This window comes from Drosophila mojavensis, unplaced genomic scaffold, assembly GCF_018153725.1.
Source record: "Drosophila mojavensis isolate 15081-1352.22 unplaced genomic scaffold, ASM1815372v1 contig_151, whole genome shotgun sequence".
NCBI lineage: Eukaryota > Metazoa > Arthropoda > Insecta > Diptera > Drosophilidae > Drosophila > Drosophila mojavensis.
The window spans coordinates 1,589,155-1,614,686 of NW_025318684.1; the positions used below are offsets into that span (position 1 = coordinate 1,589,155).

General features: G+C 38.0%; 1 protein-coding gene across 6 annotated transcripts in view; it reads left to right on the plus strand.

Annotated features, from left to right (window-relative positions):
* The window catches only part of LOC6585847 (fibulin-1), a 157,017-nt gene that overhangs the window by 20,930 nt on the left and 110,555 nt on the right, over positions 1–25,532 (plus strand). For all 6 annotated transcript variants that reach the window (XM_044007155.1, XM_044007158.1, XM_044007157.1 and 3 more), the window contains exons 5-7: positions 11,642–11,914; positions 12,003–12,085; positions 12,154–12,211. In XM_044007155.1, the coding sequence (XP_043863090.1) occupies positions 11,642–11,914; positions 12,003–12,085; positions 12,154–12,211 (414 nt within the window). The remainder of the gene's footprint in view (positions 1–11,641; positions 11,915–12,002; positions 12,086–12,153; positions 12,212–25,532) is intronic.

Genomic DNA, 25,532 nt, shown 5'->3' on the forward strand with positions numbered 1-25,532 from the left:
ATATTGTATATATCTATAGATACACAAGCACAACAAAACTGTCTTTAGATGTTTATATATGTTGAGTGATAGTTCAGTAAAAACACGGCTAATATCTTTGGATATTATAATTCTTGCTTTATTGAATATAAGAACTTCTGTTCTGTTCGGAATGAATCTTAAGACTAACTGTAAAATATTTCTTGGCATATGCAAATGCCTGTTCATATATATATATATGTTGCTAGGGTATAATGGTTTTGTTGAAATGTATGTAACAGGCAGAAGGAGGCGTGGCAGACCCCACAAAGTATATATATTCTTGATCAGGGCGACGAGCTGAGTTGATTTGGCCCTGTCCGTCTGTCTGTCTGTCCGTCTGTCCGTATGTTTGAACGCGTCGATTTCCGAAGATATAAGAGCTAGAGACTTAAATTTTTTTTAAAATGACCGTATATACAGCGCGGACGTCGAGTTTGCTTTTAAAATTCGATAAATCATCCCGTTATGTTTTTATCGAGTAAAAACATTCAAGTTCAAGTCAGATGCCACTATAGGTAATTGTGAATGATTTTTCATTTTTTTAAATATTCAATATAATATGTAGACCATATGCTGAAAGCTTCATTAAATTCCGTTCAGTCTAAAATTAATAGAAAATAATCAAATATTTGGCCAATTAACAAACGCATGTGCAGCAGCTACAACAGCATCGTATGCGTGTGCACACATACATTCAAACTTCTTCTACAAACATTCGTTGAATCACATCAGCTGTTAGTTTCGTTTAGTTTTGGGAGATGGCGCTGCAGCAGTGAATCTATTTGAGTTTTGCCAGCGGCACTTGCAGAAGTGAGGTGGCCTAGTGTGTTAGCTGCATGACGCTTGATCGAGAAGTCGCGGTTCGAATCCCGATCGATGCAACTGATGTTAACTTATTTAATTGTTTCAAAATATTTTTATATTTTATTAAATGAGTTTGGTATTTTATTTATATTTTTAAATACATCGAAATTGAAATTTCAGACATACTAAATGGGCATTTTTATTTGTTAGGTTCAGGTTAGTATCTAGTCGAGCACTCTCGACTAGAGTTTTCTTACTTGCTTATATATACTTATATGTATTTTATACAATTTCGGTTTTTGTCAAAATTTACCCCCCACTCCTAATTCACCCCCTCACCATCACATTTGTAAAAGGCGTATTTCAAATACTAGGGACTTGTGCTTTGGCAAATACATGTATATCCATGTTATAATCATAATCTGAAAGTTTCATGAAGAAAGTACATCCACAAGAAAAGTTATTGAACAACGAGGTTCCTATAGTAAGCCACCACTGCAGCCAATGCGTGTTTATGCGTGTGTGCGTATCTCTGTGCGTGTGTGTGTGTATGTGTGTGTTTCTGATATTCGTTTAGTGACAATCTTATTATATTACAAGTTGCAAGTTGACTGGTGGCTCGGATAGCGCGCAATGCTTGCGGGACGGCCGTAAAGCATTACTTCGCAAGCACTATGCGCTACCTTAGCCTGGTACAGCTCGTCTTCTCATTCGCTCGACTCTGCGCAGCTCCATCATCACTGTGGCCGCGAAGGTGCTTGTTAGTTCCCAAGCTTCCTCCGATTCCAGCATGGCGTTGACTAAGTTGTCCGCTCTGATGGAGTGGCCCAGTGCCTCTTCTAGACGACGCCTCTCCTCCAGGAACCGTCCACATACGAAAAGAATGTGGTTGGCGTCTTCCACATACCCTCGCCCGCACCAGGGGCACTAGTCTGTTTCCTCGTGACCAAAGCGCTTCAAATAGCTCCGAAAGCATCCATGGCCCGAGAGGATCTGCGAAAGATACGAGTTAACCTCGCCGTGTTTGCGGTTAACCCATGGTTCGAGCTCCGGGATGAGCTTGTGCGTCCACCGCCCTTTAGCTGAGCTATTCCACTTCCTTTAACATCGTGCAATGCTGTTCGCCCTGATAACGTTCAGTCGCACAGGCGCGTGCGAATTCCGCTCCACGACTTCGGCGACCAGGTACTCCAGTGGCACCATTCCGGCTATGACAAGCGCCGCATCATCGGAGATATCCTGAAAGCGCATCTGACTCTGATTGCGCTCAGCCTGTAGATCGCGCAAATGTCCCGGCTGTAGCTCGGCGTTGCCATCGCTCTTGACCATATTGGCGCAGCATAGAGGATGACAGACCTAATGACGCTCATTAGAAGAAGTCGTCGTTGCTGTTTAGGTCCCCGCGTGTTAAGCATAATTCTTGAGAGAGCTCTACAAGAATCAGCTGCCTTTTTATGCACATATTCTAAGTGCTCGCGGAAAGTTAATCTTGTGTCTAACATGACGCCAAGATACTTAATCGCCCTCTTTGACGCGATACTGACGCTGCCTATCCTTATATTGGCAGTCTCCACTTTCTTGCGACTGCTTACTAGGACGACTTCCGTCTTGTGTGCCGCAAGCTCGAGCCCAGCTCCTGTCAACCAGCTTCGTATGTGATTGATACTTTCGCTGCACATATCCTCTTTATCTTTAAGCTCCTTGCCTATGGCGACGACAGCTACATCATCAGCAAAGCCAATGGTGTGCGCACCTGCTGGTACTTCCAAGCGCAGTACGCCGTCGTACATGATATTCCATAGGAGAGGCCCCAGCACTGAGCCTCCAGCTGACACAGTATCATATCCCAACTAGCTGTGTTGAAGGCGTTCTTAACGTCCAGGGTCGCGATGATGCAGTATTGCTTCGTCCCGTGCCGCGGGATCAAAAGTATCCAGCCGATACGATTCCCTCCACAAGGTTGACGCCCTGGCAGGTGGCTCACCTATTGTGAACAGAAGTGAGCTGCATGCTGGGGGCCAGGTAGCAGCTGTAGAGCCATAGGCTACCGTATTGGCCACGTACGAACCCATTAAATGACTTAACATTCGAAAGAACATTCGTTGTATTGCCACATACCCACAACACCGCATTGCCATTAGCATCTGATGCCCATGTCCTAGGGCAGCTAGTTCTACAGTGGTGAGGCTCACTGAGAAATGCTACGTCTATACATTTTCCCCTTATGGTCTGCTCTAGAATATCTTGGGCAGCAACACAATGATTTATGTTAAGCTGAAGGAACCTTACCTCACCTCTCTGTCTCACCTTTCCGGATGCAGAGGCTACATTTTGGTGGCTTGGTGCATGCTTTTGCACTGTGACCCATCTCTCCACACCTGAAACAGGCGCCCTTTAGGTGACAATCGCTGCCGCAGTTTGCTGCCATATGACCGTAATCAAGGCACTTGAAAAAGCGTTTAGGCTGATCCACGGCGCCGATACGGCATACAACCCATCCAATTCTGATTTTTGACAGCTCGAGCAGAGTTTTAGCTTTTCCAATTGGAAGAGCAACTGTAGATCTTTGCTGCGGTCTAAGCGACTTTATAGCCTCAATGGGGAGTGAGCTATCCTTCAACTCCGCCCTAATTGACTCCAAGATCTCCTCTTTGCTCACTAACTCATCTAGGTCACGAATCTCAATTTGAGCCGATTCGGAAAGTGTTTTAACTACCGCTCGGTCACCCAAGGCCTTGCCTACAGCTTCGTGAAGGGCCTCAGCGCTATGCTCCGGCTTTCTGCTCAGTTGCAACAAAAGGTCCCCCTTAGTTGTCTTCCTAATGAAGAAACGTCGCCGAAGGAACGTCGCCGCTTAGATGCTTTAAATTTGGGTCGGTCTTGACTACACGAAACATGTCCGCAAAGCTGCAACCACCCACGCCTGAAATCGCGATTGCGTCACTTCTGTGTCGTTTTTGCATGGGCTTGCGTCCTTTAACGACTCTCCAGCTGCCGGCCTAGCCAGCTCCTCTTTCATTAGTGCATTAATACGACGCTGACCCCCGAATAAGGCAGACAAGCCATCTAAGGTAACTCCTATTTGAGCTAACGCTTCTTTTAGTAATTTGGGTGCCTGGCACTCAACCATTGGGGGCTGACTGGATGTCAACGGCTGCGGCAACGCCCTCTGTTGTTGCTGCGACGATCGCTACAACAAGGAACGGCGCGCGAAAGCTTGCAGCTCCTCCTCCATCATGGCCTCCATATTGCTCCGACTACCACGGCGTAAAGCCTGTAGTGGGCACTGCCTACTAATATAATTTGAGCTTAGAGACCGCAGTAACTTAAACTCAACTTAACTACAGCGAGAGCCCGAAAGTATGCACTACTTTTAATACTTGCTACCTCACACCAGCAGCTAGGTTGCTGTCTTTGCTGAGACTTAGCAACTCACCAAAGTTAGTGAGCAGCTGATTGTCCGCTGCAATTTCCAGCACTACTAACAGCTGTTAGAGTGAATGCACTTGATTTTTTATTATTTGCACAAATGTGACAAATCTTTTCGCGCTAAAAAAAAGAAAGGGAAAGAGGAAAGCCCTGACGCCAAAAACAGTGACGCTATTGCTGCCCTCTCTTGCACCACCGGACTGTACCACTGGGGTACTCCGCGAGACCGCCGCGAAGTAAGTCTGATAGTTTTTGCCGTCGCTGGGTGCGTCGCGCCCACAGCAACCACGTTGTCTACAGTTCTTTCCACTTTCACAGGGAAAAACCCAGATCCACGATGGATCACGATGACGTCGACCGTACTCCACGAAAACGCAACTCGAACTCCGTGTGTGCGCGTGTGTGTGTGTGTGTGCGCATGATTTGTGTGTATATGCCTGTGTGTGTAAGCGTGTGTGTGTGTCCGTGTGTGTGTCTTATGTAAGCAGAAATACGCGATAAATGATAGAAATAGCTATTGCTCGATGGGTTCAGGGTATCTCGTAGTCGGGCGCTCTCGACTAGAGCTATCTTACTTGTTTGTTTTTGTTTACACTGCTTGCAAGTGACACTCATTTGCAAGTTCAGTTGAATTGAAAAATACAAGGAATAACGAAGTGTTTATATTATGTCGGCACAAAAATCGAGAGTTGCTCCTGTTGCTATATTAGCAATTTTGATAAAACGAAAAAAAATGAGAAGATCAAAGTCTGCCAAAAAAAAAAAAAGGGTTGGGTGAAAGAGTGGATTTCTAAATGAGATGAAAAAGGAGTGCATCAGAACCTTTTAAAAGAGCTACAATATGGCGATGAAAAAATCTGTTAAAATTTTCGCATGTCACTCAGTGGTTTCAATTTTATATTAGAAAAAGTACATTTTTTCAGCAATTTCGCATTAGGCGTTTTGTTTTTTATACTTATTTTTAAAATCTGCTGACGAAACATCCCACAAAACTCAAAAATTCTCGTACAATTCAATTAATTCAATCGTTTTCTCGCGGACCCACATTTTGCTTTGCTTGCTGCAATAATGCGGCTGAAAGCAAACAGCACATGCAAACAAGCAACAACTGACGCAACCAAGTTAACGTTAAAATTCTGTATTTAGACGACAAGCCAAAAAAAGTTGCCGCAAACAGTTATTGCTATTTTTTTGTTTGCAGCAAAATGTTTGCACTCGTGTTCAAACGTGAAATTTGATTGCAGCAATCAACTTGCTGCAAATTGTTTGCATCGTATGTACCTAGCTTAAGAAAATGAAAAGTATTAAGTGCCATTCAGTCAAGCTCGCACTTTCCCAATAAAATATCTATTTTATAAAAAACGAAATATGTATGAAAAAAAATAACATAGTAGAGGTTCGAACCTCCCCTACTCTAATATTACTTGCGTCCCTCTTAGCACCCGCGCCACTGCTTTGCTCGAGCAGTCAGTTGCTAAAATAGAATAGCTTAATAAGAGAGCGTCATTAAACAAAACTACGGCTAGAAAGTCCAGAAATCCATAGAAATTCTAGGAATGTGAGAAAAGGCGGGCTTCTGTCTGTACGCATAGAATAGACGATGAGTGTGTGCACATGTATAGTAAAATCGCGCTGATCTGCTGCTAGCTTGAAGCCGGTATCCAATATATGGATATAAATATAAAGTGCTTATCATAATTATAGCCCACCCAGTAACTTAAGCTTTGAGCCAGTTTTAACAACATTTTTAAGGTTTTTCAAAAATAAATTTTACAGCACTTTATAGACTGGAGCATGTTCAATAGATTTTGTCAAAACTTTTGTTCAATTTATGGAAAACTAAGAAAGAATCGTTAACTTTTGCTCTGTGCTAGCATTTTTGTGTATCATAATTATAGCCCACTGTCGCAAATTTTAGTTTATTAAGTGCGGAACAGACTTTTGGCTTTACAGACATTGCAATTAAGTAAATTTAGATAGTTTTTCGAGTCGGGAGAGTCTATTTCGAGAATTTTACGAATTTTGAAAATAAGTCAAAGTGTAATTAAAATTTTTTTGGATAACCCCGAAGAATAAGGATCAGGAAAACGTACTGGGCGAAAACCGTTACTAATTGCGCACGATAAACGCAAAATTATGAAGAAAGCAACAGCTCAACCGTTTGTACAGCTTTGGCCTCACATGTGGGCGAATCTATATCAGCGATGACTGTTTGGCGAGTACTTAAGAGCTCAGGAATCATAAATAGGCCTAAACTGACCAAACCACCCAAGTTGCTAAGTCGCCTTAAGGTTGCTCGACTTGATTTTGCCGAAAGACGTACTGCGACCGATCTGATTGAATCATCGTCTTTTGGCTTACAGTATATTTATAAATTTTTACCCTAGCAGGTCATATTTTCTGATGGGAAGAAGTTTAACCTGGATGATCCTGATGGGTTTGATACTTATTAGCATCATTTGAGGAAGGATCCTATGTTTTTTCAAAGACAGACTTTGGAGGTGGCTCCGTCATGATTTGGGGTACATTTTTTATACCCTGAACCCATTTTTAATGGGAAATCAGGGTATAATGGTTTTGTTGAAATGTATGTAACAGGCAGAAGGAGGCGTGGCAGACCCCACAAAGTATATATATTCTTGATCAGGGCGACGAGCTGAGTTGATTTGGCCCTGTCCGTCTGTCTGTCCGTCTGTCCGTCTGTCCGTATGTATGAACGCGTCGATTTCAGAAGATATAAGAGCTAGAGACTTCAAATTTTTTTTAAAATGTTCGTAATTACAGCGCGCATATCAAGTTTATCATTAAAAATCGATAACTCATCCCGATCTTTTTTTATCGATAAAAAACCTTATCGAAAACCAGTTATAAAATTATATCTTCTACACCTTTATTGCTAGAGTCTCCAAATTTTTAATGTATGCTTATATGCAATTTATACAATTTCGGTTTTTGTTAAAATTTACCCCCACCCTTAAATTCACCCCCTCACCCACACTTTTGTAAAAAGCGTATTTCAAATACTAGAGACTTGTGCTTTGGCAATTACATGCATATCCATGTCATAATCATAATCTGAAAGTTTCATGAAGATCGTACGTCCACAAAAAAGTTATTAAGCAATTAAGTTCTCATAGTAAGCGCTCACTGCCGCCCATGCGTGTTTATGCTTGTGTGTGTATATGTATGTAATTGTTTGTGTATGTGTGTGTGTGTGTGTGTGTGTGTGCGTGTTTCTTGTGTAAGCTGAAAGACGCGAAATATTATTGAAATAGCTATTACTCCAAGGGTTCAGGGGATCTCGTAGTCGAGTAGTCTCGACTAGAGCTTTCTTACTTGTTTCATTTGCTACCTGTGAATTGAAGTTTGTAACGAGCCGAATGAACAGTGAAGAGTATTTTCAGACTCTGGATAGTAGTCTCATTCCATATTTAAGGGAATTACGTGAGAAACCAATGGTTTTCCAACAGGATAATGCCAGAATCCATGTGTGCAGACGTACAAAGTAGTGTTTGGAGGAATTTCATGTTTATGTCCTTGACTGGCCAGCAGATCTCAACCCGATAGAAAATGTCTGGGATAATCTAAAAAGACGTGTATACTAACAAGAAGTGTATACCAAAAATCGCCAATTGGAGACAGTTGGATATCTTAAAACGCAAATTCTAAATGAATGACAAAGTTTCGAAAAGGACCTTTTATTAAATTTAGTGGTTTCAATGAGGAAGAGAATTTTTGAGTTAACTAAGGCAAATGGAGGCCAGACCAAGAATTGACATTAGTTTTTCCATCAAAACGCAACGAATTAGGATTTTTTTTTTACCAAAATATGACTACGGGCTATAATTTTGATACAGCAAATGGTGCTGTTTTTCTTTGTTTTTTATTTCTTTTTAAGAAATCGTTATTAAATCGTTAATTTTAAGTGAAAAAGTTTTTTGCCATTCATAGTTGAAATATTGAACTACTCATTTTTGAAGATTTTGAGGAAATATTCCATTTTGGAAAAATTCTCAGCCGATTCGTTTAAGTGGATTAAAAGTGGGCTATAATTATGATAGGCACTGTATAATAAAAATCAAAATTGTATAAATTATATATGTATGTAATTTGAATGCAGTAGCTATCGATGATTTTCCAATTTTAATGGCATCAGGACGTGTTTTTTGATGCGTACTAGACTTGAAAATTGCACTATATACTCTGATTGACAGCGTTTAGGCTGTGAATGAGTCTTCTGCAATCGGTATCGCCCGACTGCAACGTTCTTACTTGTTTTTATATCAAGTTTTAAGTTTTCTATATTTATATTTATTAAATTTATGATATAATATTAAACAGATTCCTATTTGAAACAATTGCTTTTATTAATTAATGACTTCGATAGGCAAGCTCACGATAATAGATACAAAACAAGTAAGAAGACTCTAGTCGAGACTTCTCGACTAGGAGATACCCTGAACCCTCTAATCTGATATTCTAAACACTCTGCACTTCTTTTCGGCACACATGCATACACATCCACGTATTAGAACGCGCTCTGCTAACTGCGCAGTAAGCAGCGACTGCGCTTGGGCTGCGCTGCAATGTGGGCAACATTATAAGGAGTTATTTGTTGAATATTTTAATTTCTAGACGTACAATCTAAATGAAACTTTCAGAACATAATCATAATATTCAAATGTGTGTACATTTCAAAGCACACGTCTCTAGTACTTGAAATACGCCTTTTACAAAGGTGAGGGTGAGAAGGTGGATATAAAGGTGGGGGGTAAATTCCAACAAAAATCGAAATTATATCAAATACATATAAGTCTACATTTAAAATTTGGAAGCTCTAGCTTTAAAGGTGTAGGAGATATAATTAAATAACTAGCTTTCTATAAGATTTTTAATCGATAATAAAATATCGGAAGTAGTTATCGATACATAGAGAAAAACTTGATATGCGCGTGATATACACGGACCTAGGAAAAAAATTTCAAGTCTCTAGCTCTTCTAAGATCGACGCGTTCATACATACGGACGGACGGACGGACAGACAGACGGACAGGGCCAAATCGACTCAGCTCGTCGCCCTGATCAAGAATATATATACTTTGTGGGGTCTGCCACGCCTCCTTCTGCCTGTTACATACTTTTAACAAAACCATTATGTCCTGATTTCCCATTTTCAATGGGTTCAGGGTATAATAATAGGTACTTAAGTATAAACGCGATTCTGCAATTCGAGCCCAAAATCGTTCACACCATTCTAAGTTGAGGTAGGTCAATGCTCATGTCCCATGCATACACACACATGTACATACACACACGCACATGTAAAGGCACATAGGCATACAAGTGCTTATATATCACTTGTATAATTGTGAGCATCGCAGCCCATGCGTACGCACAATCAAATGTATATACATACATATGTAATGTATGCAAATGCTGGGCTGTAAAATTGCTACAGGCTGCAAGAGCTTCGCACACAGGCATACAAATGCTCATAGTACATATAGCAAGGTAGAGTCTGCATGTGCATGTTCATCGCGAAAACATTTTCTTTATGCGCACCAACGCACAGTTGGACCTTTGCTCATTTGCGTTACAAAAATCATAACTTTGAACCAAGCAATATACATATTCAAAAATTTAAAAAGCATTCGACAGAGCATTCTTTAATCTTTAAAATGAATCTAAGCACAAGATGATGCGTTAAAAGGTGGCTTCACAGTTTTACCTTAAAGATGAAAATGTAATTTTATACCAAAAATTTATGAATTTTTATGATAAACTTAAATATTTGTTGTGGAAAATGATTTTATCTCAATTATTTACAGTATGTATGACTATTTAAACAAAAAAACAGTACAAAATAAAAAAAAAATTTTTTTTGTCAAAAAACCGAAACCCTTTGATTTGCCGTCGGCATTTCTACCTACTGCATGCAGCTGCATAAAAATTTTACCTCTTTTAGTACATTTTGTACGTTGTTATGCTGATTATGGGTTAGTTTCTTGCTATAGAAAACCAATCGGGCAGATTTCTGCAGCCAATTTTTTTATGAATATTGTAGAGGATACTTTTCTTAACACGTGTATATAAACCAAAGTTCGAAAATCGAAGAAAATCAAATACATTTAATCCACCGTAAAAAAAAGGCAAAATTTGGACGTTACCTAAAATGAATCTATCTCCTAAACTAATACACAGAATAACATCATTCTTCTTTTATTTTGATGGGAAACCAATCTTTCCAACGATACCAATAAATCAACAATTCGAACTTATATATGTGTATATATATGCTTGAGTTTGGTCACAAAGTGCAACATTTTTTACAAGATTTCGAGGTTTTGTTTCAGTTTGCAAATTTATCCAACTTTGATGAGTCATAACTACCCTTAAAATTCACCTGTTTTCAAAAATCAATTTGGAATCTGACCTTATGGTTAATTTCCAATCGAATGAGATCTAAAAATCCAAAAGCGGTGATTATGACTTTGCCACGCCCTTCCGGCAGAGGTCCAACTGTGCAACGCTTTCATAACGAAAACGCAAATGTTTTGTACGAGCTTGGCAAACGGTTTGAAGAGTTCGGTATACGCTACCGCTTGTGCTCATATTCATATATACATATACATATTTGACAGAGCAGAGAGCAGAGAGAGCGAGAGAGCAAGAACAAAAATTGAGCATAAACGCATCTTTTATTCAACATTTGGCCATCTCGACCGAGCGCATGAAGAGAGATGATTTTGTGTTCCCATATTTTCGTAGCCCGAACCTAAAAGTGAAGAGCCGAGCAAATACGAAGTGGTCTGGGAGATAACTCCCGAAATAAAGTGTGCAAAACGCTTTACACTACTTGTCCGGTCTATGTGTTCTGTTGTTTGTGATTATATCTCCTACACATTTGGAGCTAGAGTTTCCAAATTTTAAATGTAGACTTATTTTCTACAATTTCGATTTTTGTGAAAATTTACCCCCATCCCTAATTCACCCCCTCACCCTCACATTTGTAAAAGGCGTATTTCAAATACTAGAGACCTGTTGCGTTGGCAAATACATGTATATCTATGTTATAATCATAATCTGAAAGTTTCACGAAGATCGTATGTCCACAAAAAACAATTAATTTCTCATCGTAAGCGCACACTGCAGCCCAGGTGTGTGTAGGCGTGGGTGCTTGTGTGTGTGTGTGTGCGTGTCTCTTGTGTAAGTATAAAGACGCGAAAAATGAATGAAATAGCTATTGCTCGAAGGGTTCAGGGGATCTCGTAGTCGAGCAGTCTCGACTATAGCTTTCTTAATTGTTTTTGTTTTAAATCATATTTTCTTGCTTTATTTTTCGGCACATCATTTGAAACCCCTACGACTATTACAATATATCGAATAGACGATGATGAGTGCATCCAGTCGCCATGTGAGAAAGGATATAAATGCTCAAATTATCCAGGAGGATACGACTGTAATCTCATTAGCAGTGAAACATGTGGCACAGGCTTTCTTTTAAAAAATGGCAGCTGCATTGATATTGATGAGTGTGCTCAAAGTACGACCAATTCTTGCAGAAACGATTTGCACCAGGAATGCAAGAACACTGTGGGCAATTACCACTGCAACTGCCTGCCTGGTTATAGTTTGGATGTAACGCAGAACAAATGCGTTGGTTAGTATTTTTCGAGCTTATCCCTTAATATGAATCATATATGTAGCTGTCAAACGCTAAACACCATCCGTTCTTACACTTACTTCAGATATAAATGAATGCTCAATTAACAATCACAACTGCCTCCCAACTCAAAGATGCGATAACACGATCGGGTCATATATATGCACGGTACTTCAATTTGTTTTTCGTTTCCATTAAAACACCCAATTAAAAATACTTTTATAAAAATTTCATAGCGTTGGACATCTTGTGGCACGGGATATACATTGAATGCTGGTACTGGAAATTGTGATGGTAAGTAAAAATATTTACTAAGAATAAGGAAAAATGCAGTCTGATGCAATCAAATGCATATACTCATTGACAGTTAAAAGCTAGTTAAGCTTTTCGATATATATAGGTAACAACAGTTATCCATATCTAAAGTATATTGATACCCTGAACCCATTGAAAATGGGAAATTATGGTATGTAACTTGATTGTTTAATAACTTTTCTTGTCGATGGACTATCTCCATGAAATTTGGAGATTGGTTAAAATTCGTGCATCTGCCAAAGCGAAAGTCTCTAGTAACTAAAGTACGCATTGGTGAAGGAGTAGATTTAGAAGTGGGGGTAAATTTTAACAAAAATCAAAATTGTATAAAATGCATCTAAAATGCATTTCTCCAGAAAGGTCAACCGCAGCCAAAACTTTCAATGTCAATGAAAGCATGTTCTGCCAACATATTTTTTATAACTAATTCATCAAATTTAACTAATATATATCAATTTTACATTTTATCATGATACATCTCAAAATATTGAGACACAAAGCCGAATAAGCGCAAAAGTTCTGTTTTGAGAATTTCTATTGCACATTTTGTTCTTATTATTGAGACGCTATGCAATGAAATATGATGCTTCGAAATCTCTATTTTATTATAATTAATAAATTGTATATATTGAAAATAATTTCTAATGCTTTATTAATGTAAAATTACTAAAAAATGTAAAAAAAAAAAAAACAAGTAAAAAGACTCTAGTCGAGACTGCTCGACTAGGAGATACCCTGAACCCTCTAATCTGATATTCTAATCACTCTGCACTTCTTATCGGCACACATACATACATACGCACGTATTAGAACGCGCTTGGGCTGCGCTGCGGTGTGGGCAACATTATACGAATTTATTTGTTGAATAATTTAATTTCTAGACGTACAACATTAATAAAACTTTTAGAACATAATCATAATGTTCAAATATATGTACATTCCAAAGCACAAGTCTCTAGTACTTGAAATACGCCTTTTACAAAGGTGATGGTGAAGGGGTGGATATAGGGGTGGGGGGTAAATTACAACAAAAATCGAAATTATCATGATTATAACATATGCATGCATTTGCCAAAGCATATGTATGTAGTATTTGAAATACGCCTTTTACAAAGGTGAAGGTGAGGGGGTGAATTAGAGGTGAGGGATTAATTTTAACAAAAATCGAAATTGTATAAAATGTATATATATACATTCAAAATTTGGAGACTGTAGCTCTAAAGATGTAGGAGACATCATATTATAACTTATTTTCGATAATGTTTTTAATCGATAACAAAATAACGGGGCAAGTTATCGATATTTAAAGCAAAACTCGATATGCGCGTTCTATATACGGACCTAAGAAAACAAATTTAAAGTCTCTAGCTCTTATATCTTCGGAGATCGACGCGTTCAAACATACGGACAGACAGGCGGACGGACAGAACTAAATCGACTCAGCTCGTCGCACTGATCAAGAATATATATACTTTATGGGGTCTGCCACGCCTCCTTCTGCCTGTTAATTACATTTAACAAAACCATTATACCCTGATTTCCCAAGATATAAGAGCTAGATTTCAGAAGATATATGAGCAAGAAACTTCAAATTTTTTTTAAATGTCTGTATTTACAGCGCGGATGTATACATGAATGAATATACGTATGTCCACAAAAAAAGTTATTAATCAATTAAGTTCTCATAGTAAGCGCACACTGCAGCCCATGCGTGTTTATGCGTGGCTGCTTGTGTGTGTATGTGTTGTATGTGTATGTAAGCAGAAAAACGCAAAAGGATATCAGCAAAAGGATAAAGGATTCAGGGGATATCGTAGTCGAGCAGTCTTGACAAGAGCTTTCATACTTGTTATTAATTTGGTTCAGGGTAGTATCTAGTAGAGCACTCTCGACTAGAGTTTTCTTATTTTTATTGCGAAATTAACTAATTTATTTAGTTAAGTGCCAATTTGTGAAAGATTTGTAGACAGTATTACAGTACTAAATACTGACATGAAATGGCTCTAAAGTCAATTAATTGCGATTGAATAGTGCTTTGTTTTCAGCTTCTACTTCAGTATTGAATATGCAACTGGACTCCCAAGTCTATCAGTGAACTGATCGAAATCGAAATCGGAATTCTATAAAGTACATATGAATGTACATTTAAAATTTAGCGACTCTACCTTTAAAATAATAAATAAATAAAAAAAACAAGTATGAACGTTGCAGTCGGGCGTTACCGACTGCGGAGTACTCATTCACATCCCATCAACAATTTAGTAGTTAAGTTTTGCTCTAATACTGTAGAATATACAGGTTTTTCCGATTTGCCACGCCTCAACTGGGCGTAGACACCTAATTTTTGGTCAGTTTTTAGAACGAGATAACGGTACCCTAACTGCAAAGTTTGAATGCTTACTCTCAAAAAAAGTGAAAATTGCAGGGTATTTTTCGATATGCCCCTAAAGAGGCGTAAAAATTATTTCTGGGTCATCGATAGAGGAGGTTATTGGTAACTTAACTATCTAAATTTGAAGCTTCTAGCTATTATACTTAGGAGATATCAACTTTTACGGCTTGTCACGCCCCCTGTGGGCGGACATATATCCGACAAAACTTTTTGGTCTTGGGTGATCAGCCCGAGTATATATACAAAATTTGAGGTCTCTGGCATCAAGAGTGTCCAAAATATAGAAGAATTTAAAAAAAAACACTATATCTTCAGGTCCGATTTGCGACGCCCCTAATGGGCCTAGACTTATAAATTAAATCTTAAGACTTTATAGAATCATAATATTAGCTGACGTGCAAATTTTCAGCGCTCTAGCTGTAAAACTCTTGGAGATACAGCTTTATCCCATTTGCCACGCCCCCAATGGGCGGAGATATATCCGCCATAGCTAGTGATCTAGGGTGGTCGACGCGGACCTTCATACCAAATTTCAGCTTTCTGGCATATCGGAAAATGGATTTTCCCCCCTAGTGGGCAGATCGGATTTTAACACATTATAAATCGGAGATATACATGAGTATGCATTCCAAATTTCAAGTCTCTAGCTTCTATAACGTCGTAAAAAAAATTTCAAGTCTCTAGCTCTTATATCTTCTGAGATCGACGCGTTCAAACATACGGACAGATGGACAGACAGACGGACAGGGCCAAATCAACTCAGCTCGTCGCCCTGATCAAGATTATATATACTTTATGGGGTCTGCCACGCCTCCTTCTGCCTGTTACATACATTTAACAAAACCATTATACCCAGATTTCCCATTGAAAATGGGTTCAGGGTATAACAAAAAAAAATTTTTTAAATATACAGATAAAATACAAAAGAAAATCTAAATCTAAATAGAAAATAAATTTTAGATTTGAATGAATCCGTTCACTATTATGTATGCTATATGTAAATATATGATCTGTATAACCTGTATAAAAAAAAATATATTTTTTAAATATACAGATAAAATAGAAAAGAAAATCTAAATTTAAAAAGAAAATAAATTTTAGATTTGAATGAATCCGTTCACTATTATGTATGCTATATGTAAATATATGATCTGTATAACCATTATGGTACTCACCCGACCAGTGCACACATGATTGTTACTCGTTGTATCACATTCATCAATGGGTCGGCAAGAAGCTAATAACGGGTTTCATTCGAATGCAAATGATTGATTGATTGATTGCTACGCTTAGTGTAATGTATATAGACTAATCTTTAAATAAAGTTTAATAGTTATTAATTTTTTTATGGTTAAGTAGCAATAATTCTTTGACAATAAAAACTTATGATGTAAAATTATAACGAGAAAATGGGATGAATCACAAAACAAGAACGTTGTAGTCGGGCGTTACCGATAGGTGCAACTGATGTTAACTTTGTTAATTGTTTCAAAATATTTTTATATTTTGATAAATGAGTTTTCTATTTAATTGATATTTTTAAATACACCGAAATTGAAATTTTAACCATACTAAATGTGCGTTTTTAATTGTTTGGTTATTCTAGCAGATTCTTAGAATCACATCAGCAGTTAGTTTGGTTTAGTTTTGCCAGATGGCGCTGCAGCAGTGAACCTATTTCAGTTTTGCCAACGGACCTTCGAAAAGTGAGGTTGCGTAGTGTGTAGCGGCGTGACGCTCGATCGAGAGATCTCGGGTTCGAACTGAGAACGAGGAAATGATGTTAATTTTCTTTAATTGTTTCAAAATATTTATATATTTAATTAAATGAGTTTTCTATTTCAATATTTTTAAATACACAAAAATTGAAGTTTTAGTTATACTAAATGTGCATTTTTATTAGTTAGGTTCAGGTAGTATCAAATTAAAATGTTTCCCTGTGTGTAAACACTTTCTTGCCAAACTGTATGTATGTATTTGCGTATATGTATTTGAGGGCTATTTCAGAAAAAACGAATTTAAACTTATTAAATTATTCGATTAAGAAAAGGAAATGTATTAAGTGCCATTCATTCAAGCTCGCACCTTCCCAATAAATCTATAAAAAATCTACATAAATATCTATTTTATAAAAAACGAAATATGTATGAAAAAAATATCATCGAAGAGGTTTCGAACCCTCCCTACTCTAATATAAACTGCGCCACCTTTAGCACTCGCGCCACTGCTTTGCTTGATCAGCCAGTTGCTAAAAAAAAAAAATAATTTAATAGCAGAGTGTCTTCTGAAAAAAACTATAGTACCGGCTGAAAATCTGAAAATCAATCAAAATTCTAAGAATGTTCTAAAAGGCGCGCTTCTGTCTGTACGCATAGAATACGCGGTGAGTGTGTCCACATGTATAAGCAAATCGCGCTGATGTGCTGCTGGCTTGGAGCCTATATCCAATATATGGATATAAGTATATAATAAAAAGTAAGAAAACTCTAGTCGAGATGCTCGACTTGATACTACCCTGAACCAAACTAATAAAAATGCACATTTAGTATAACTAAAATTTCAATTTCGGTGTATTTAAAAATATTATAAATGAAATAGAGAACTCATTTAATTAAGTCTATATATATAGAAGAGAGTTGTGTAAAAGTGTACCGAGACTTATAACTTGATATGTGCTGGACCAATTTTCTTGGTTTTTGATTTGTTGGATTTGTCTCCGCTACGAGTAGGATAGTAGATCTTAAAAATACTGAAAAAATTTGACGAATACTCGAAAAACGCGGTTTTTTCCTAAGATTCAAATTTCCATTGATAACAGTGACAGTTTTCGGTTCTGCTCTCATATTATACAATAGTATAGAAGTAAATAAACAAAATTAGTGAGTCAGTCTACGGCACAGCCTCAGGCGAACCTGACTATTCATAAAAAAAAGCACATTTGATAAAAATAATACGCGTGCGTACAGAAGCTAAATATCTCGAAAGTTCAGGTATTTGTTTGTCTCAAACATAAATTTGTGTAAATTATTTATATTTATATTTCTCGATTGTTTTATATGGTTTTGTGCGAGGGCATATTCAGTGTTACTATTGATAAAAATGCCGCGTCCTAGATCTAATCTTTCCCGGCGGACCCATAATACAATTAGGCATCGGAATATCGCGAGTCAATTATCTGACGAAGAACGAGAAATCGCCCGAGAAAGGCGCCGCGTTAGTACCTAGCAAAGAAGGGCCTTAATTCGTGCTTCTCAAAGAGAGGCAGCCCGTGAGCGTGAATATGATCCACATGAACTAATGCAATCAGTTCAAACGAATGTACCACTGTTGAATCCTAAGCAGAGGGAAATCTATGATACACTGATTAATGCAATTGATGATGGCTTATTTATTTATTTTTTTTTTTGATGCCCCTGGTGGAACTGGGAAGACATTTCTCATGTCATTGATTTTGGCAACTGTACGTGCGAGATCCGAAATTGCGGTAGCAATTGCTTCTTCTGGAATAGCGGCCACATTGTTAGACGGATGCCGTACGGCCCACTCAGCGTTAAAATTGACATTAAATCTTCAAGCTACTGAACAACCGACATGTAACATTTCAAAACACTCCGCAATGGCCAAAGTTTTAGTAGCATCAAAAATTATCATATGGGACGAATGCACTATGGCGCACAAACGCGCATTGGAAGCACTAGACCGAACATTAAAAGATCTGCGTAATGACTCGAGATGTTTTGGTGGTTCAATGATTTTATTATCTGGCGATTTCCGACAAACACTACCAGTAATTCCAAGATCTACTGCTGCCGACGAAATAAACGCTTGCCTCAATGCATCAAATCTGTGGCGATATGTAACCAAACTTCAACTGTCTGTATATATGAGAGTTGCATTGTTGAACGATCTATCTGCTAATGATTTATTGAAGCAATTGCTGAATATCGGTAATGGCCGTATTGCTGTTGACGAATCGAGTGGCTTGATTTCATTTCCTCAAAATTTTTGCAATTTCGTCTCATCAAAAGATGAGCTTATCAACAAAGTATTTCCGAATATCATTACTTTCCACAAAAATACTAGATGGTTAAGTGAGCGAGCAATTTGGTGGCTAAAAATAAAGATGTGGATGACCTTAATTTTATAATTCAAAATAAAATCGTTGGTACTCTGTATTCATTCAAATCTATCGACTGTGTAACAAACGAAGAAGAAGCCACTAATTATCCAACTGAATTTTTGACCTCCTTGGATGTGCCTGGTTTACCACCGCACAATTTACAACTGAAGGTTGGCTCGGTAGTTATCATGCTTAGAAATTTAAACCAACCAAAACTGTGCAATGGAATGCGTTTTGTGATAAGAAAACTGATGAGCAATGTGATTGACGCGTCGATACTCAAAGGAAAATTTAAAGATGAGGAAGTTCTTATTCCTAGGATTCCGATGATCCCAACAGATATGCCCTTTGAGTTTAAACGAATTCAATTCCCGATTCGTCTTGCCTTCGCCATGACGATCAACAAATCACAGGGCCAATCTTTGACTATTTGTGGCTTCAATCTAGAAAATTCGTGTTTTTCTCATGGTCAATTGTACGTGGCATGCTCACGTGTTGGCAAACCATCCGCATTATTTGTTCTTGCACCTGACCAATGAATAAAAATCAGATTAATAAATTAATCAGAATGTATTCCAACCTGAACAACATAGCTTTCAGCAATTTATTACCTATAAATAATGGATAGGGCAATGCAACGTTTGCCGGGCCAGCTAGTATATAAATATTTTGAAACAATTAAAGAAAATTAACATCATTTGCGCGTTCTCAGTTCGAACCCGAGATCTCTCGATCGAGCGTCACGCCGCTACACACTACGCAACCTCACTTTTCGAAGGTCCGTTGGCAAAACTGAAATAGGTTCACTGCTGCAGCGCCATCTAGCAGATTCTAAGAATGTTCAAGAAGAAGTTTGTATGTGTGTTGTAAGGTTACATTATTTTCCAGCCGGGGTCAGAGTCTCAGTCTGCCCAGGGCCATAACTTACAAGAAATTTGTAAGTAGATACGGGACGTATTGAGTTAGAGAATAGAGGGTGGCCGCAATCGAGTGGCGCGATCAAGCGCACTCCAGATTGCGGGGGTCGGGGCTGCGAAAGCGTGTTGTGGAATGTTAGTAGGGCCACTAAGGTCGGTAGACCGCGGATCGAGGAACGCCCAGCGTTGCCGCCGGCGTTCACTCAAGACCACGCGAGAGTCTTAACTTCTGGCGAACGGGTCGTGACCTCGTTCAAACTACCAGTTAGTGTTAGTTATGATTAGTAAACTAACAAATTGATTATTAAACTAGCTACGAATAAATACGCAACCATCTCTACGTGTATTTCCTTACTTTATTAAACTTGTCGCCTTATAACCTTTATATCTGCTAGTTAGTTTTGATTTTCCCTTTTGAGCGCGTCTGCTCACATCGAGAGCTCCAGACTGACTAATCTCTGCGTGCAGCTTTCAAGCTTCTCCTCCCGCTCTGCAGATTTCACCACGCGACCAGCAACGCAATCCACCACCGCGAGCTTTCAAGCCGCACGGTTGCATTGCTGATCGCGTGCCCGCCCACTAATTTGAATTTTGCTTACTGTCTAGAGTTAATAGCTATGGCACCTATATCTACTTAACTATCTTACAAACTAACGCTTAGTCTGATTACTATCTAACTTACCATCTACCAAAAATATACAACAACTACAAGATATAAACTTAATGGCTACAAAAATCAATCCAATCCAACTTAATCGCTACGAGCATAATACAAATTCATCAACTATAAAGATCAACCAAATACAATTCAATTCAATTCAATTCATTAACTTAATCGCTACAAATATAATATAAACTTAACGACTATAATTCACCTCAATTCAATTCATTAACTTACTTGCTACAAATATCATATAATCTCAACAACTATAATTCAACATGTAAGGTGGGCAAAAAGGCCACCTTACAGTGTGTGCACACGTATACGAACACTGTTGTAGCTGCTGCACGTGCGTATCAGTGCTGTCATAATTTTTCGAGCAAATAGAGCCAGATTGGCAAAAAAAAAAAAAAAAAAAAGAAGCTAAAAGAAGCTAAATTCAAGAAAAAATAAGCCAAAATAAAAGCTGGGTTTAAAAAACACTATTTTCTTTATTAAATTCATTTATGACTATTCATTTGTTTTTAATTGTTTGATTCCTTCAACTATAGACATGGAATCTCCACTTTCAAGAGAAATATTAAAATCGAATCGGAACGTCGATATCATAACTCCACTCTCAACAGAGATATTTAATAACGACACCTAAACACCATTTACGTAGAAATTATAGATATACATGCATATACATAAATACAAATTATAAAATATTCAATCTTTTAAAGAGAGGTCAGGTGTTTAATAAATAATTGTCATTTAACGAGCCGCTTTGTCACTTGATTTGTCCAAAGCCAAAATAAATTTAACGCTTCCAATCTTATTTCTAAGATCCTCAAGAAAATGAGGAGCCAACGCATGTTTAATTATGTTGTACATTTAGTACGGCGTAGTCTAAATTGCTAAACGCTCATGCTGTCGCATAATTTATTTTTAGTGTTGACAGAGATAAAAAAAAAAATAAATAAATAAATTAAAATTAAATAAAGCTAAAAGAGAGCAAAATTAATTTTTTTAAAGCCAGAATTCCCGCAGCCCGCTGTTTTCGAATTTTTCCCGCAATGGGACTTCAATTATAGCCAGATCTGACGGGGAAAAAGCTAAAATGACAGCCCTGGTGCGTATGTTAATTGGCCAAATATTTGATTATTATTCAACAGTCCACTATGGGTAAAAAGACTGAATTTTTGGCATTAATTGTCCCATATTAATATGAATTTTTTATAATTTCGGTTTTTTTTTGTTTTTAATAGAGCCACGCCCCCACCCCTTTCGCTTATAGCATCCATCCGGTTATTGCAACGAAAATTCTAGTCCCAGACAAGCTTTTACCGTGAATATTATTTTAGTTATAAGTTTCTTATTCCAACTCAATACAATTCATTCAATATTTCTTTTCATAGGTGTCTTCAGTATCATCTTCCTCTTTTTCGCTTTTGGTTGAACTAGGAATTCTTCCAAATTTTTCAGAAGGTTCGAAACTATATGTCTCTAGAAGTGCAATATCTTCTGTAGGCATTTCTTTTTTTCTCATTTGGCGAGCTCGTTCTTTCAAACTGAGACTAGAAATAAGTGGGTCTGATGAGTCTAGTGCCCTTTTGAATACGCCACTTATATTTTGTAATCGCCTGCACTTCCTAGCATGGGATTTTCGATTGTTTTTGTAATGTTATTTAGTGCTTCAAATGTGCTCACTCAAGCTCTCAACTGGAAGTATACAGATGTCCATTATTTGATGCCCATGCACCAAAATGTGATGGATAGTTGCGGGCATTGGATATCAAAAATATTATTTATAAAATATGTATAATATAACAAACACAAATTGAATGTTTTCTCACACAGAGCTTTAAATTTCCCGGAGTTCACCTTATGCTCGCAAGAGATAGCAATTAATATTATAGAAACGGTTGATAAGATTTATTGGTCAAAATTTAAAATGGTAAAAAAACAACTCAACATTTCCAAAAGCTCTTCTTGCTGCGTTGCCGTCATTAGATTTACCACTTCAAAGCTAATGTTGTATCCTTTTCCGTTAATTTTTTAAACGAAACTAATGCAGAGAGGCGTCGTGTTATCATACTCTGAGGCAAGCTCAGAAGCCGATTTCTCTTTTAATCGCGGACCAGCATCGTTATAATTTAATTGCTTCCAACCTGCTCTTTTAGGTGATCTGGCGTACGCATTGACCTTGATACTTTACTCTAATCAGCAATCGATTGCATTTTGTTAAATGATACTTGATAAATCCAACAATTTTTTTTTACTTTGTAGTTTATTGATTTATATTTATCGTCCGATATTTTCTCTTTACTTATTTTTTAACGAAATAATCTTTTATAGCGCTTTGTTGTCGCTTGTTGCTGCTCCACACTTCTAGCAGCATGGAATTGCAGAGCTCATCTGTAATTGCAACATGTCGATTATTTTGTGAAGGAGCAAGAATGAGCAAGAAGTGTTTTTAATATTGGATTTAGCAAAGATTTATACACAGCTTCCAATTTAAACATTTCAAATACCTTTGAGGGATCAAAAGTTATATCTGAACGAATACACTTGACTATGTTGGTGTTTAGTTTCGTATTGATTCTTTATTCTGCTGGGCCCGGGTTTTTATACCCAGACTCATGTATAATTTCAACCATTAAATCAAGTGCTTCTATTGCTGAGTGTGTAAGGCTCAGCATTGGTCTATTACATATTATTAACTTATCGCGTAGTTTGTAAGACTCCGCATTGGTTTATTAGCTATTATTATTTTATTGCTGAGTTTATTAGACTCCGCGTTGGCTTATTAGCTATTCTTATGCTATCGCTGAGTTTGTAATGCTCAGCGCTCGCCTCTTACGTATTCTAATCGCTAAGGGTCAGGGTCATAATTTATGCCCAGTTTGACAGTTCACACTTGAAACATATGTTATTTATTTTATGCTAGCTGTCGAGTGCATAGCGCGTACGTTCCCCTACTTATCATATTTCTATGTTCATGCATGTGCATGAACATATCTAACGAAGCACACATATTAATGTTAGTTTTTATCTACAAATGCACAATAGCAACACTTTGCACAATTGGACGATAAGTCACAGAACTACAACAAATTTTTCACTCATCTTATTTAATAAAGCTTCCTGAATCATTTCCATACAAAATATTGTATACTATTTCAAGCACCAAAAGATATACACACGTTTAAAGTAGAGCATCATATCCCACGCTGTCTTCAATTTACCATGTAACCTTGAATCAGCTACCTTTGACGAAGCTTAAAACTTTATGGGTAGTCCGCAAAATTTTATAAAAATTGTTTTTAAGTCGGCTGGAGTTTTCTAAATGAGAATATGAAAACAGTTGGCGGATACTGAAAAAACAATTTTTTTGATTTATGCCAAAAAATCGGACTTTTTACCCATAGTGCAGTCGTTAATCTGCTCTCGTCGCGGTCGGTTGTGTCACGCATAGACAAAGTACGCGAGTTAAAAATAGTTAAAAGTTAACGTAGAATTTCGGACGCTGTCCAGCGCAGTGTCGGCTGCCCGAAGCAACGAAAAATAAAGGGAGTGCGACAAACTAATACATTCGTTGCCCATCAGGGCCAAACTTATTACCCCTCTCTGTGCGCGCCACTGCACAAGAGGGGAAAGAAACGAAGTGCTTCGCAATTGTACATCTTCGTGTGTGCTATAAATAGCACACCTTATAAAGTTCGGACGCTGCTTCGCGCGGTGTCGGCAATTGGACAAAAACAAAAACACCAAAAATTTCAGTATAGCGGCTTTCTCTAACCCCTCTCCCCGCGCACTGCCGCTAAAGAGGGCACATAAATTAAGGCAATGGACGAGAATATTCTATCTGGTTCTCGGCTTAATAATAAATCGATTGTCCATGAAAAAATGCTTCTAATAGCAGGGAAGCTACCCTCTGTGATTCGATCTGAGTTCAGTTCAGAACTCCAGAGAGCATCACACATTTGAAGCCAGAGCAACTGCACAACAACAATAACTGTATCATTTACCACTGCCTCCAGTATCACCAATTACACAATGGCAACTTCTACTATAAGTAGCACATGCCATACAATAATTAATAAGGACGCTACAAACGCAAAAAGTTCTAACGCTGCCGAAAGATTGTTGAACGCACAAAATCGGCGTTCAAGCAAACGGAAAAACGACAAGCCTATGTCACCCATGCCTAGCTCCAAGCGATTGAATGCTTCTCGAACTCGGCATGCCTCCCCAAGTACAAACCGACAAGCAAACGCCAATTATAGATTTGCCACTCTTGACATGGACATCTCAAGCGATGAAGAGGAAGAGGCAGACACGATATATGAAGTAGCTGATGAACATCAGACACTTAATGCTCAGCCAGAGGTACCTACTACCGATAAGCAACATAAGGCACCTTCGAAACCACCCCAAATAGTACTTAATGTTAGTGACTTAAATGACCTCTTTGAGCTTATAAGCGAAGTGGCCAGCTTAGATAACGTCGTGGTTAAAGCTAATCAAGGGGAAACGGTCAGAGTCTTCCCTAATGACAGCGACACCTATAGAGCCATTGTGGATCGACTAGATACACTTGAAATAGAATTCCACACATACCAAATGCAGTCAGAAAAGCCACACCGAATTGTTGTAAGAGATCTGCACAACAGTACTCTAAATAAAGACATTATTGCCGATTTTAATAAACTGGGCTTCGAGGTTCTTCATATCCATAACCCAAGCTCACGCATAAATAAGGATGAAAAGCTTAATATTTTTTTCATTAATATTAAGCCATGTCCAAAAAAAAAATAATGTTAAGACTCTTTGCCGCCAAAGAATTAGAGTTGAGAGAATGCGAAAAACAACCGAAATCGCACAATGTCGTCGATGCCAAGATTACGGCCATACGGCTAAATACTGCCGCCGACAGCCCAATTGTGCCCGATGTGGTGAAAATCATCAAACAATGCAATGTATATGTCCTCCAGATGCACAGCCCAAATGCATACACTACTCTGGCAGCCACATGGCTAGCTATAAAGAATGTGAATGGTATCAGGAATTTCTTCGCCGATCTATGAGGCCTGCAAGGAGGGAAAATAATCCGAATAGGCCAAGACACATTAACTTAAATGCACAGAATTATTATGCTTACCCCTCTGCACTTTCTACAGCGAATCAGCAATTCCCCACCTTGAGGTCTGATCGTAAACAAAGGG